Source organism: Cupressus sempervirens, chromosome 9, assembly GCF_028749045.1.
Source record: "Cupressus sempervirens isolate cs-2001-9-10 chromosome 9, ASM2874904v1, whole genome shotgun sequence".
Taxonomy (NCBI): Eukaryota; Viridiplantae; Streptophyta; class Pinopsida; order Cupressales; family Cupressaceae; genus Cupressus; species Cupressus sempervirens.
Window position 1 is genome coordinate 541,194,583 of NC_143126.1, and position 12,468 is coordinate 541,207,050.

Here is a 12,468-nt window from a genome sequence, read left to right on the forward strand (position 1 = left end):
ATTTGTACAACCGCTCCCTTAAGCTTTCCATGTCGCCCAACTTGTTTTCTAGTGCTATCGGCAGGCTTGGTATCATGAATTCTGCTAGTACTACAGCCTCCTATCCGAACTACGACGTGTCCTGTTGTAACTTTATATGCCGTACGGTAAGCCCACAGAGCAGAAGGTAATTTCTCCTCCCAATCCTCCCCTTCGATTGCACAGGATTTGTATATAATTGATACCAGGATTTTGTTGGTAGCTTTGGCTTGTCCGTTTGCTCTTGGGTAGCACGGGGTTGATAACGAATGATAAATTTTGAACTCTGTGGTGAGTAGGCGGATAACATGATTTACAAAATGTCCTCCTCTATCACTCGTCAACTGCAATGGGATCCCGTACCTAGTAATAATTTGTTCATAAATAAACTTTGCTGTACTTACTGCTGAGTTATCTGGTAGTGCGCTTGCCTCCACCCATTTGGTCAAGTACTCTATCGCGACGACGATGTATCGACACCTCCTAATTTTGCTCACCTTCAGAGGTCCAATGAAATCCAACCCCCACCTTTCAAAGAGTTCCTGAGCGTGTGATGGGTATAGTGGCATGAAGTCTCTCTTGAGTGGCTTCCCGGCTCGTTGGCAAGTGTCGCATTTGACGACCCATTCCCATGCGTCGTTGTACACCGTCGGCCACCATAGTCCTACGAGCAATATCTTCCGTGCAATGGTATCAGGTCCCATAGGCCCTCCTGCTGGACCCTCATGTGCTTCCTTGAGTACCCGCGGTATTTCTTCCTCTAACACACATTGTCGTAAAATGTGATCTGGTCCCATTTTGTAGAGTAGTTCGTTGATCAACTGGAAGGTACGGCTCCTGATTATTAACTTACGCCTTTCATTTGGTGACATCTCACTCGGAAACTATCCTGTGGACAGGTATTCTCCAATGCTCCTTTACCATGCCGACACTATTGCGATCTGAAACAACTGCGCATTGGGAAAGTCATCGTTCACTCCATCTGTCGGTTCCCCTATTTTGATTCTTGACAGGTGATCTGCGGTAACATGTTTCTTCCTCAGCTGCACAATAATCTTGAAGGTAAACTCCTGAAGCAGAAATAACCATCGGCTGATTCTTCCTTGGATGACTGGTTTGTTGATCATATACAATAGGGCCTGATGGTCGACATATAACACGAACGGAGTAGCTAGCAAGTAATGTCGGAATTTCTACACAGTGTAGACCATCCCTAATGCTTCCCGTTTGGTCATACTATAATTTTGTTCGGCTTTTGATAGCAACCGACTGGTGAAGTAGATCGGGTGATCCAAACCGTGGCTTCCTGTTTGCGCGAGAGTTGCTCTGATCGCATAGTTCGATGCATCAACATGCACATGAAACTCCTTATTCCAATCCGGGTATGCCAAAATAGGTGTTGTAGCCAATCGTACTTTGAGTCCTTCAAATGCTTCATCCTGTTCCCTCTCCCATCTGAACGATTCTATCTTGCAAGTTAACCTATCCAACGGATATGCTACCTTGGCAAAATTTTTGTTGAAACGCCTGTAATAACCTATATGCCCAAGGAAAGATTTTACCTTTGTCACATTTGTGGACGGCTGCATCTCCAATATGACTCGCACTTTGTTCGGATCTTTCTTCAGTCCCTCCTTATAAACTATGTGTCCGAGCAACCTTCCCTGCGGAACCATAAATCTACACTTCTTCGGGTTCAGGGCCGGGCGTGCACGTCGGCGCCGTTCCATACACTCGCCTAATGCTGTTAGATGTTTGTCCTCCGCACTGAACACTGACCAATCATCCAAAAATGCCTTGAAGTTTCCAATGGACATCTTATCAAAAATGTGTAGTATGATCTGCTGAAATGTCGCAGGCGCATTGCACAGACCGAATGACATCCGATTATAGGCATACACCCCATCTTCTACGACAAATGTCGTCTTCATCTTATCCTCCTCTACGATTGAAATCTGATTGTAACCGAAAAAACCATCCATAAATGAGTAGATCTCGTGTCCCGCTACCTCCTCCAAGATGTTGTCTTTGAATGGGATCGGGAACGAATCCTTGATGGTGATTGCATTCAAGCATCTGAAATCGACACATATTCGGATCTGAGTGGAGTCCTTCAGTGAGATCACTATCGGGGATACCCATTCACTGGTCTGCACCTTGAAAATAATGCCGGCCTCTAAAATCCGATTGATTTCCTTCGTAACTCGTGCCGCATAATTTTTGTTCATTCTGTAGGGCTACTTCCGTACAGGTACTGCTCGTTCGATCAACTGAATGCAGTGCACACACAACTCCGACGGTACTCCTTTCAGGTCCTTGTACGTCCATGCAAACACATCCTTATACTCTAAAAATATCTTGAATGTTGCTGCCTTTAGTATTGGGTCCCAGTTGTCCCCCACCAGTATGTTCCGTGGTTCGGCTTCGTCTCCCAAATTCATGGTCTGCAATGTGACTTCATTGTATTTGATGGGTTCCCCTTCAGTGAACTTATGTGCCAGGGTCACATCGAGTGACGTATCCCCTTCATTTCGGTGAACTCCTTTGGAAATTCATCAGTACTATGTCCTTCTATTGTCAGTACCTTGCAGCTCTGAAACAATTCATAGTCCTCTATCTGCCAATGGTAGAGACCATTTACTAAATCCAAATCGTCATCTCCTTCGAGTCGTAGAACTCCCTCCTGATCTAGTTCCATACTCTGCCCCTTTTCATCCTCTTCTCCTTCGGAATCTGACGATAGGGCTTCTTCCCCAACCATTTGAGTGTGCAGATTGATGACATACTTTCGGCCTTTGCTTTCGAGTGATAAAGTATTTTTCTTCCAATCGTGCTTTGCCTTGGCTTGTATCAGCCACCCCCGACCTAGAATAGCATCGTACCCTTTCCGCCTTAGGGGAATCATGACAAAGTCCAACAGGAATGGTTATGTTCCAATCGTCACTGGTTGCGCTGTGAGTATTCTCGATGGCTTGATTCCATGTTGATCGACTATTAACAACTGGAAGGTAGGTGGCCACAATGTCGACTGTCCCAACTTTTTCCAAGTATCCTCTGGTAGGACATTGACCCAAGATCCTCTGTCTACGATCGTGTTTGTTAGCACAGTTCTGAGAATGCCCATTTCGACAACTGCCGGATAGCGTCTGGATGAAAGAGCTAACAGCATCGGGTCTTCTGCACTTGCGCCCCCTTGTTTCTCCTTTTCTTGCTCTACTGGTTGCTTAGCAATCGGGACTATACTCGTGAGTACCATACGGAGTTGAGGCATAGTGAGCAATAAATCATTTATCTTGATGGGTACCTCGGCCTGTAATGTTTGCCGTACAATATTTTGTTCTGCGCAGTTCCATATAGAGGTACCCGGTGTGTCCTTCAAGTGTGTCGTTTCTTCCTGCGTTGCTCTCTGGATCTCTGCACGGGCTTCCTCCGGTCTCTTCTTTTCCTCCGTCGGATCAGGGTAGAGCTTCACCTACTTCCGAGTGATAGCCAGAACTTCTTCCTTGTCCGTCCCAACAGTAATCAAGTTTACTCCGGACTTCGGGCACTTAGCATCGTCATGATCGCCAGGTCCACACCATCGGCATAGCAACTTTGGTGTATTTGTCGTTGTGCACTCTCGGGCGAAGTGACCCCACAGATTGCATGTGCGGCATTGGACTATCGGCCGACCATTCGCATCATACTGGATTCGACTTCTCCCGCCATTATTGTTGTTGCCGCCATTGTTGTTGTTGTTCTGATAGCGCCGATTATTTCTATATCCACCTGATGTGGCACCATCCGTACTGGTGTTCCCACTCCCTCCTGATGGGGATGCCTCCTGTGTCAGAAGCACTTGCTGCGATGTTCTTGTTTTCAAATTGAAAGGGCATTCCTTTACCGAGTGTCCCATAATCTGGCAAATCTCACAAAATTGGTCTTTCGGGCATGATCCCTTCGTATGGCCTTCTTTCTTGCATTCTGTGCACCATAGGTCATTTCCCTTAGTCTCCTTGTTCATGTTTTTGAACTCCTTCATCATCCACAACATGTCCTTTTGAAGAGCACGAACTTTCTTGCTGCTGCCTTCATCATCGCTGCTATCTTCTTCTGAAGGTTCGTCGTCATCTGAATCAGATGAGCTGGTCTTTTTCTTCTTCTTTGTCTTCTGTTCACTTTCGAGGTTCAATGCTCGATTGTATGCTTCAATATATGTCGATGGTGGCACGATCTTCATCTTTTTCCGCAGCTTGGGGTGAAGGCCTTCAATGAACCATCTTTTCTGGAGCCCATCTGCTAGCTTATTCTCCATTTTATTGATTAAGTCTTTCAACCTCCTAGCGAAGACCCGTATTGTTTCATTCTTCTTTTGCTTGGTATTGAATATCTCGGCGACGATTTCATTATCATTGCGCAATATTTGAAATTCTGCACAAAACTCCTCCTTAATATTATCCCAAGTGTTTAACTTCTGCGGATCTGTGTCAGTAAACCAATCAATCGCAACACCCCGTAGGGTGGTTGGAAACTGTCAGACCCATTCGTTCGTATCTGTTATGCCATTTGCTCTCCAGATCGTTTCACATGTTTTATAATGTTGAATCGGATCGGCGGCTCCTTCACCATCAAATTTAGACAACTTTTCTTTTGGACCTGCCATTATCATTGTATGTTGAGGGTTTTGTTGTTTAACTGCGCTATTCTGAACACCCGCGCTGTTCTGAGTTCCCGTGCTGTTTTGAACACCCGCGTTGTTCTGCACACCTGCACTGTTTTGAACACCCGCGCTGTTTTCTACACTCGTACTGTTTTGTACACCCACACTGTTTTCTACACCCACGCTATTTTCGACTTTCGCGCTGTTTGGTGAAGAAGAGGTTTCGTCAACCGAAGCTGTTCATTCCGGAAGTATATCTCGGACGAAGAGGTCACTCCACGCTCGTGCTCTTTCGGCACTTCAAGCCGTGCGAGTCGATCTCCTTCCGTCAGGATTCTCTTCCCGTGGCGTATGCAGGTTCAAAAACTCCTCCCTCGCTTCTTCCACCAAATCAAGCCATTGTCGAGTCTCCTTCAACAATCCTTCCACGCTCTTGTTTTCGTCGGCAATCTTTTGGAATCTTCTTTGGCGCTCTGCCTGCTGTGCCAGAATTAGATTATCCTGAGCTGTGCGTATTTCATCCTTGTCCTTCATCGTGTTCTTATTTTTATTTAGCTGATTCGGCATCAGATTTCATTCCAACCTTTGTTCCAGGTCCATCGGGCAACGACGCCAAATGTTTACCGTATGGGTAAAATAAATCAATGCATACAGATAATGGAAACACGAACAACAGAACACCTTAGATTATTCGCATATGCCAAAACATTACATTATATTATGCTTCCATGATGATTTACAATAATCCAAAGGGTGTATAAATACTTTCCGAAGAACCTTCCCGAAGGGGTCCGTCGGCTACATAACAAGAACCTTCCTGAAGGGACCCATCAGCTACATACAAGAACTTTCCTGAAGGGACCCGTCGGCTACATAACAAGAACCTTTCCGAAGGGACCCGTCGGCTGATACACAATTTCTACTGACGACACTTTCTGAGTCTCGACCCCGCTGGGGGCGTTGCCCCCTGGACCCCTAGTTGTAGATATTAGTCGTGGGAGTCTGACCAGTTGAGAAGAGTTGAAGTTGCTGCAGGGATGGACTTTTTGTGTACCAGAGGCATTGGGAGTAGGTGTTGGTCGGGAGGCTGTCTTGGTGGATGCGTAGAGAGCTCGGGAGGAGCTAATCATCCAGTTGGAGGCAGTGCAGCAACACTTGGCTCAGGGTACCGAGGAATTGAAAATAGAGAAAGCAGCACAGGTGGCTATCAAGGTCAGCTTCATTAAGGAGGCAGTGTTGTGTTAGCAAAGGCTACAGGCACGGGATGAATGTGGAAGTGATGTGACAGAAGCGGATTTATCTTGTTGTAATTAGTTTGTTAATGTATTTTGTTTGTTAATTTGTCTCAGATATTTTGTTAGTCGTCAGGAGACGACTTTTCTTTTTTGGGGGGGATGGTGTCAGCCGACTGGATGGTCCCGGCGGTGTTTCTATAGCCGACGGACTCCTCCGGGAAGGTTCGGCGGATGGTATTTATATCCCGTCTGGGATCATTGTAAATCATCTTCAACTAATTCATCTTATGAAGCATAATGTATGTCTGGCATATGCGAATATAATTTTGCTGTTCATGTTCCATTGTCGTCTAGATGCGTTCATTTACTTTACCTCTACGGTAAACAGGTGTGTTTGAATCAAATATTTTATGCTATTTAATGATCCATGTTGCTCTAACTTGTGGGAAAAATGTATTTTTAGATCAGAAATAAAATCTCGACTTTTCAGTTTTATGGATTTATGAGTTTTGTCAAATTTTTGAGTTAATATGCCGCAAGTTAATTTATTATTGCAGTTTGTTTATCATTCCAAAACAATCGCAAAACATCTTTCAAAGTGGGAAACAAAAACAAAGGCAAATCTGGGCTGCATATTACAGTTCAATATTTCTTTCTACAGGTAGTTCTTCTGTTGTTGGTCTTGATAAGGAATTTCCCTTCCTTTTTCTATTCTCAACTCTTCATTTAATTCAGATGTTATGTTTACCTCTAATGTGTTGCCATATCTTGCTTGTATGTCACTAGAACTTGAGATTGCAAAATACACAAAGCCTCTCTCTTCTGAATCTTCCTTAAGCGATGCCCATTTTTTTTCGCAATATGCAATTTTGTTCAACTTTCTATCCACCTACCACCCATGCCTACTCTTGCTTACTCTCCAGTTTGTTAGTTTTCTAGTGGCATCTATTAGCTGACTTGAATTTGATGACATAAGATTGCCTTTTTTCCTTCCAAGTTCTTTTATTAACATGGCTAATTTGAATTTTGTTTTCATGTAAATTTTTTTCTATTTCTTGTTGTATATTTGGGAATTGAGTAAGCTAACAGCCCACCTATTTACTCATTTATTGTTTTGTATTTGGGTAAAAACAAAAATGATTATTCTCTCTGACATTTTCATAAGTCTTATTGACATTGCTTTGATGTAGAAAGTCATAAAAAAAGACGGCTCCAAGAAATCATGTATATTTTTTTATTTTTGCATATGGATCATTCTTACAAACAAACTTTCCTACCTTCCCTTAGGAGAATATTGTCCATGAATTCAAATATAATTGGACTTTTTTTTGTGAGAGGCAAGTATTTTTGTAGTTTTTAAAAATAGTTTATTGTCAATTGCTTCAAATTTTTCACAAGCTTGAAAACCATATTCATACTGTACATTTTTTATGTGTATCATTTCGTAGGTTGTTTTATTGAATCCAAATGGAATGTGTTGTATCCCCCTTATGATGTAAATTCTTTCATCATACTATAAGTATATGCGTTCTCTCTTGCCATTAGGATGCAAAGTGTACCATTCTTTAGAATGTGGAAACATACATTGATATTGCTCGACTAAATGGATGGGTGATGCAGTTATGGTATTACAAGGGTAATTGAAGATGGAAATCTGTTGGAGAAAGGAGCTGTCAATGTCTCAATAGTGCATGGTCAACTCTCAGAAGCAAGGGCCAAGGTTGGTATTCTTTCATCTTATAGGATTGTAATTTATTATGTTTGTAAGTTTTTATCCAAAAAAAAGGTTAGAGATGAAAAAAATAAGCAGCCTTACTGAATCAATTATGTGCAATATAAGTAACTTCTAATACCGCATATTTATTAACCTCTTCAATTTAGTTTCTTTCAATTTGCCTTATAGATCTCGTTCTACCCATGATATTTTTAGAGATGTACATCTTTCTTTTTCTATTTTATATCTTGTAAATTAGCAACTACCTGAATTTTTACTTTACCTTTACTACAGACAATTATTTTCTTTCCTTTTTCACCTAAACGGTGGACATACAACCAAATCCCAATATTTTAGTTTCATTTATATGTAGATGTCTCTAATCTTGATGATTTGAGAATAGTGGCTCTACCATAAGACTTTCAATTGCTTAGGTCCTGTTCCCATTCAACCATTATCAAATTCAAATTTTAAGTCTGGATGCACAAGATAAACCTGGTTAGCAATATGGCTAAAATATTTCACACTTATTGTCACTAAATCATGTAGCATTGAAATATGTTTGTTGCCGCTGCCAGAAAATGCTTTAATGTAGTTTGCTCTCTTAAAAAGACAGATAAGTCTTCTCTCCTTGCAAAGCAATGGAAAATAGTTGAATTAAGGAGAACTGGGCAAGAGATTAGTGTGGATCTGTGTAGCTAAAGGGAAAACATAAAAGTTGGAGATAGATCAGCCAATTCATCCATTGGTTGACACTCCCAATAGAGGGTTTTACAAGGGTTATGGAAAGAGCCAAACGGAAAATTGAATTCCATTTTAATGACAGAATAAAACATTGAAAGTGTCAGCTATCAATGGAAGCACGAGGTCCTGTCTTATATGGTTGTGAGCTAGTGTAAGCCAAAGCTTCAAAACTGGTTTACACCATTTTAATCCACTGGAGAACCTCCAAAACCTTTGAAATCTAGTCATTTGAAGTGTCACGTGTCTCTAATAAGTCAACAATGGCAAGCTCCACATCCTGGCATACAAATATGTTAGATGCTCAAATTTTGGATAGTGACAATTTTAAAACAAACATTTAGTCATTATTTTGTAATCTTTTTCATGACAACTCTGCCACAGACCGAGGCATAGTATTGTAGACACCCGAATCCAAACATAATTAATTTATTTGATTAATTATGCATCTTCTAGAGTCCTAGGTAAATTAATTCATTTAATTTATCTAACGTCCCAATTCTATTTAATTTAAAGAACCTTTGGCTTTGTTTAATTAAATGATCAATCCTCATTATTTTATAGATGTCTTATTAATTAAATAATCAATTTATTTAATTAATCATCTAGAGTCGCATTAATTAAATAGCTTGCCTATTTAATTAATCCCCCTACTTGACAATCCTTCTAGGTAAATTAATTGATCTAATGTATCTAAAACCTGATCCCATTTAATTAAATAAACCCCTCTATTTAATTAAATAACCTTCTATTTTGAATTAAAAAAAATTCAAAATTCATAAGGTCCTCATCCACTTGCATTTTCCTACCCATCTACTTACACCACTTTAATCCTACCTTCATTAGGGAAATACTCTATTTGCCTAATCAATTCTCATCCATTCTCTCCTCAGACACTTGCAAATTCCTACCAATTCCACTTGCTCTTTAATTACCTAAATCATTAATCTTAATTTCTCATTAAACATGTGCACATTCCTACGTACAAAGATTAATGAACCAAAGTCAAACCTTGTCTCTTTCATCTGAATCCCCAAAAAGGCATGACACGTTCTTCCTTAAATGCTCCTAAAATTCTGCCCCCTTTAAAGAATTAAATTTTCTTTATTCCATTCCATCACTTGACTTTGGGGTTGATACATAAATTGCCTTTATGTAAAATCCTTCCATCTCTCATTAATGTTGAAAATCCTAACCTCCTAAAAGACTTCAACAAATTATCCTTTCATTCATTCAATCATCTCTCATTGTGCAACTTTATTCAAGGCCTATTTGGTTGCTGGAATTAGATAATGCTGGAATTGTCAAAGTCCAGTATTTGACAATTTTGGAAGATTTAAATCCAGAAAACAGTTTTTGGAATATGGCTGGAACCGTTTGGTTCACGTGGAATTCATAATGAGAAGATGCATTTTTTGCATTTCGTTCCATATTTCTGGGATTGGAATACCACTTGAGTAAGCTTTTAAAAAAAAAAAAATTAACACAAATGAAATGTGATTATTTTGGTGTGATTTAAATGTGATTTTTGTTACGTGATTCAAATCTGATTTCAAGGTGGTTTTTGTTACATGATTCAAATGTGTTTTGTTTATATGATTTAAATATTAATTTGTTATATTTTTTTAATGTGATTTTTTGTCATTTATTCATGAATTAAATGTAATTCTTTTTATGCAATTTAAATATGATTTTTCTTGAAGATGCATTTTTTGCATTTTGTTCCATATTTCTGGGATTGGAATACCACTTGAATAAGGTTTTTAAAAAAAAAAAAAAATTTTAAACACGAATGAAATGCGATTATTTTGGTGTGATTTAAATTAGAGGAATGAGACTCATATTTCTTGAAGATGCATTTTTTGCATTTTGTTCCATATTTCTGGGATTGGAATACCACTTGAATAAGGTTTTTTTATATTTTTTATTTTTTAAACATGAATGAAATGTGATTATTTTGGTGTGATTTAAATTTTTTTAAACACGAATGAAATGTGATTATTTTGGCGTGATTTAAATTAGAGTAACAAGTCTCTTAAGTCAGTGAGTCAGGGAGGGCTTGCCGGGTCAAAATGACTAGTGACTTGGGCTCGGTGAGTCAAGGAGGGTGACTCGCTTGACTCGTGGGTCAAGGTGTGACTCGCAGGTCACAACTTGCTTGACCAGGCCATGACTTGCTTGACTAGGCCACGACGGTTAACGTCTGGCAAAGTGAAAATATCAAAAATCACTTTTAAAAAAAAAAAATTTTGGTTCTTTTTTATCCTTAAGACCCTAAAAGGGCTTTCATAACACTATTGTAAGAAAAAGAAAGAGAGAGAGAGAGAGAGGAAGAAGAGAAATAGAGTGTCATTGTTTTGCAATCAATTGAAAGGAAAATGAGAAAAGCTTGCATTTGTGACATTGGAGCAACTATATGCTTGCATTTAGATCATCAAGGAGTTTATAGGAGCTCTTCTCAACACTTCTCAACTCTATTCAAAGAGGCAAGAGTTGATTTTTTGGATTTTGATGATTTTTTTCTCTATGCTTATGGGTTTTTTGGATGAATTTTTTTGGTATGTTTATGGGTTTTGTTTTACTTTAGATCTTCATAAAATACAATGCTTAAATGGTAATATTTGGTCTAAAATGTCTTATTGCAGCAACCTTGACATTTTTCCTTACTCATAGTAACTTCTCCAGCTAAAAAACCCAAGCTCTCGAAAGGCAATAAAAAAGATGAGTGCTGGAAGTACACCATAGACTTTTTGAGTAGTGGTAGAACTCAAACAAAATGCCTATTTTTATAAGGTCATTAATAGTGGGGGGATAAATAGATTGAAATACCATATTACTGGCATACATGGTCATGATGCTGAGCCTTGTAAAGTTGCAACTCCTGAGGTTCAATGTTTTTGTTATGTTGCCTTAGAAATATATGAACAAGAAAAAGAATTAAAACAAAAACAATTAGCAGAGTTAGCTTCAGATTGGTTCCACTTCCCTTCCACGCTCATCTGGAATTGCTTCTATATCTAGTTTTACACCCTTAGGTTCAATAGGTTGTGTTGGAGAAGGTGCTTCCCTTCCCCCTATCATCCTAGTGCTTCTGCTAGTTGTACTGCTTCTACATCTATTCCTTGCACTGCTATTCGCACTGCCTCTGCTAGTAGTATTGGTGTTACCTTTCGTCCTAGATTTAGAAAATCTAGGTTGGACAATTTTTTTGTACTATGTTCCACTCCTGGTGCACAACCCTCACTTGAGAGCTTGGTCTGGAATAGGGAGATCCATGAAGTTGGAAGAAGAGCAATTTGCAAGTTTTGGTATTTCTGGAACATTCCATTTATAGTAGCCAGGTACTTCAACTTCATTTATATTTGATTGTTTTACGTTTTAAGTTTTAAATTCAAATTTTAAAATAAAATTTTATAATTTTAACTTGATGTTGAAATATGCTAATTAAAATGTTTTTATAAATGTAACGGGACTCCTTATTGGTAGGGGATGATTGATGCCGTTTCCATCTGTGGTGTGGGGTTTAAAACCCCCACTGAAGATGAGTTGTGTGGCCCCCTCATACTAGAAATGGTTGAGGAGATGAAACTTGAGTTGGAGGACCATAGAAAGATTTGGAGCCAAAGGGAGTGTACCATTATGATGGATGGATGGATAGATAGGAGAAATAAGACTCTCCTAAATTTTCTTGTTTCTAGCGGAGGTAATTCATCATCCTCTACTTCTCAAAGTCTAAAATTTAATATATTATTGAATAACTAAAACTTTGTTTTATTGACTATTCAATGATAATTATTTTGTTTAATTTTCACTTTCAGGATCCACTATGTTTTTGAAGTCTATAGATGCTTTCTCACATGTCAAAAATGCAAAATTCTTATGTGAGGCTATTGAGGTCGTTAAGGGAGGTGGGGGAGAAGAAAATGTTGTCCAAGTGGTGACTAATAATGCAGCTAATTATGTTGCTGCAGGTAAAATTTTAACTACTAAGATTTAAAAAAATTATTTTAATTTTTCATTAAATTTTGAAAATTAAATTTCTTTTAACACATCTAAATTTTTAATTGTTTATTTAAAATTGCTGTAGGAAAACTTTTGATGAAGAGACACCCAAGAATTTT

The 12,468-nt window shown here is 39.1% G+C and overlaps 1 protein-coding gene across 2 annotated transcripts in view; it reads left to right on the top strand.

Moving 5' to 3' along the window:
* The window catches only part of LOC149539762 (uncharacterized), a 67,895-nt gene that overhangs the window by 29,794 nt on the left and 25,633 nt on the right, over nucleotides 1–12,468 (top strand). For both annotated transcript variants that reach the window (XM_089800964.1, XM_089800965.1), the window contains one exon: nucleotides 7,513–7,612. In XM_089800964.1, the coding sequence (XP_089657090.1) occupies nucleotides 7,513–7,612 (100 nt within the window). The remainder of the gene's footprint in view (nucleotides 1–7,512; nucleotides 7,613–12,468) is intronic.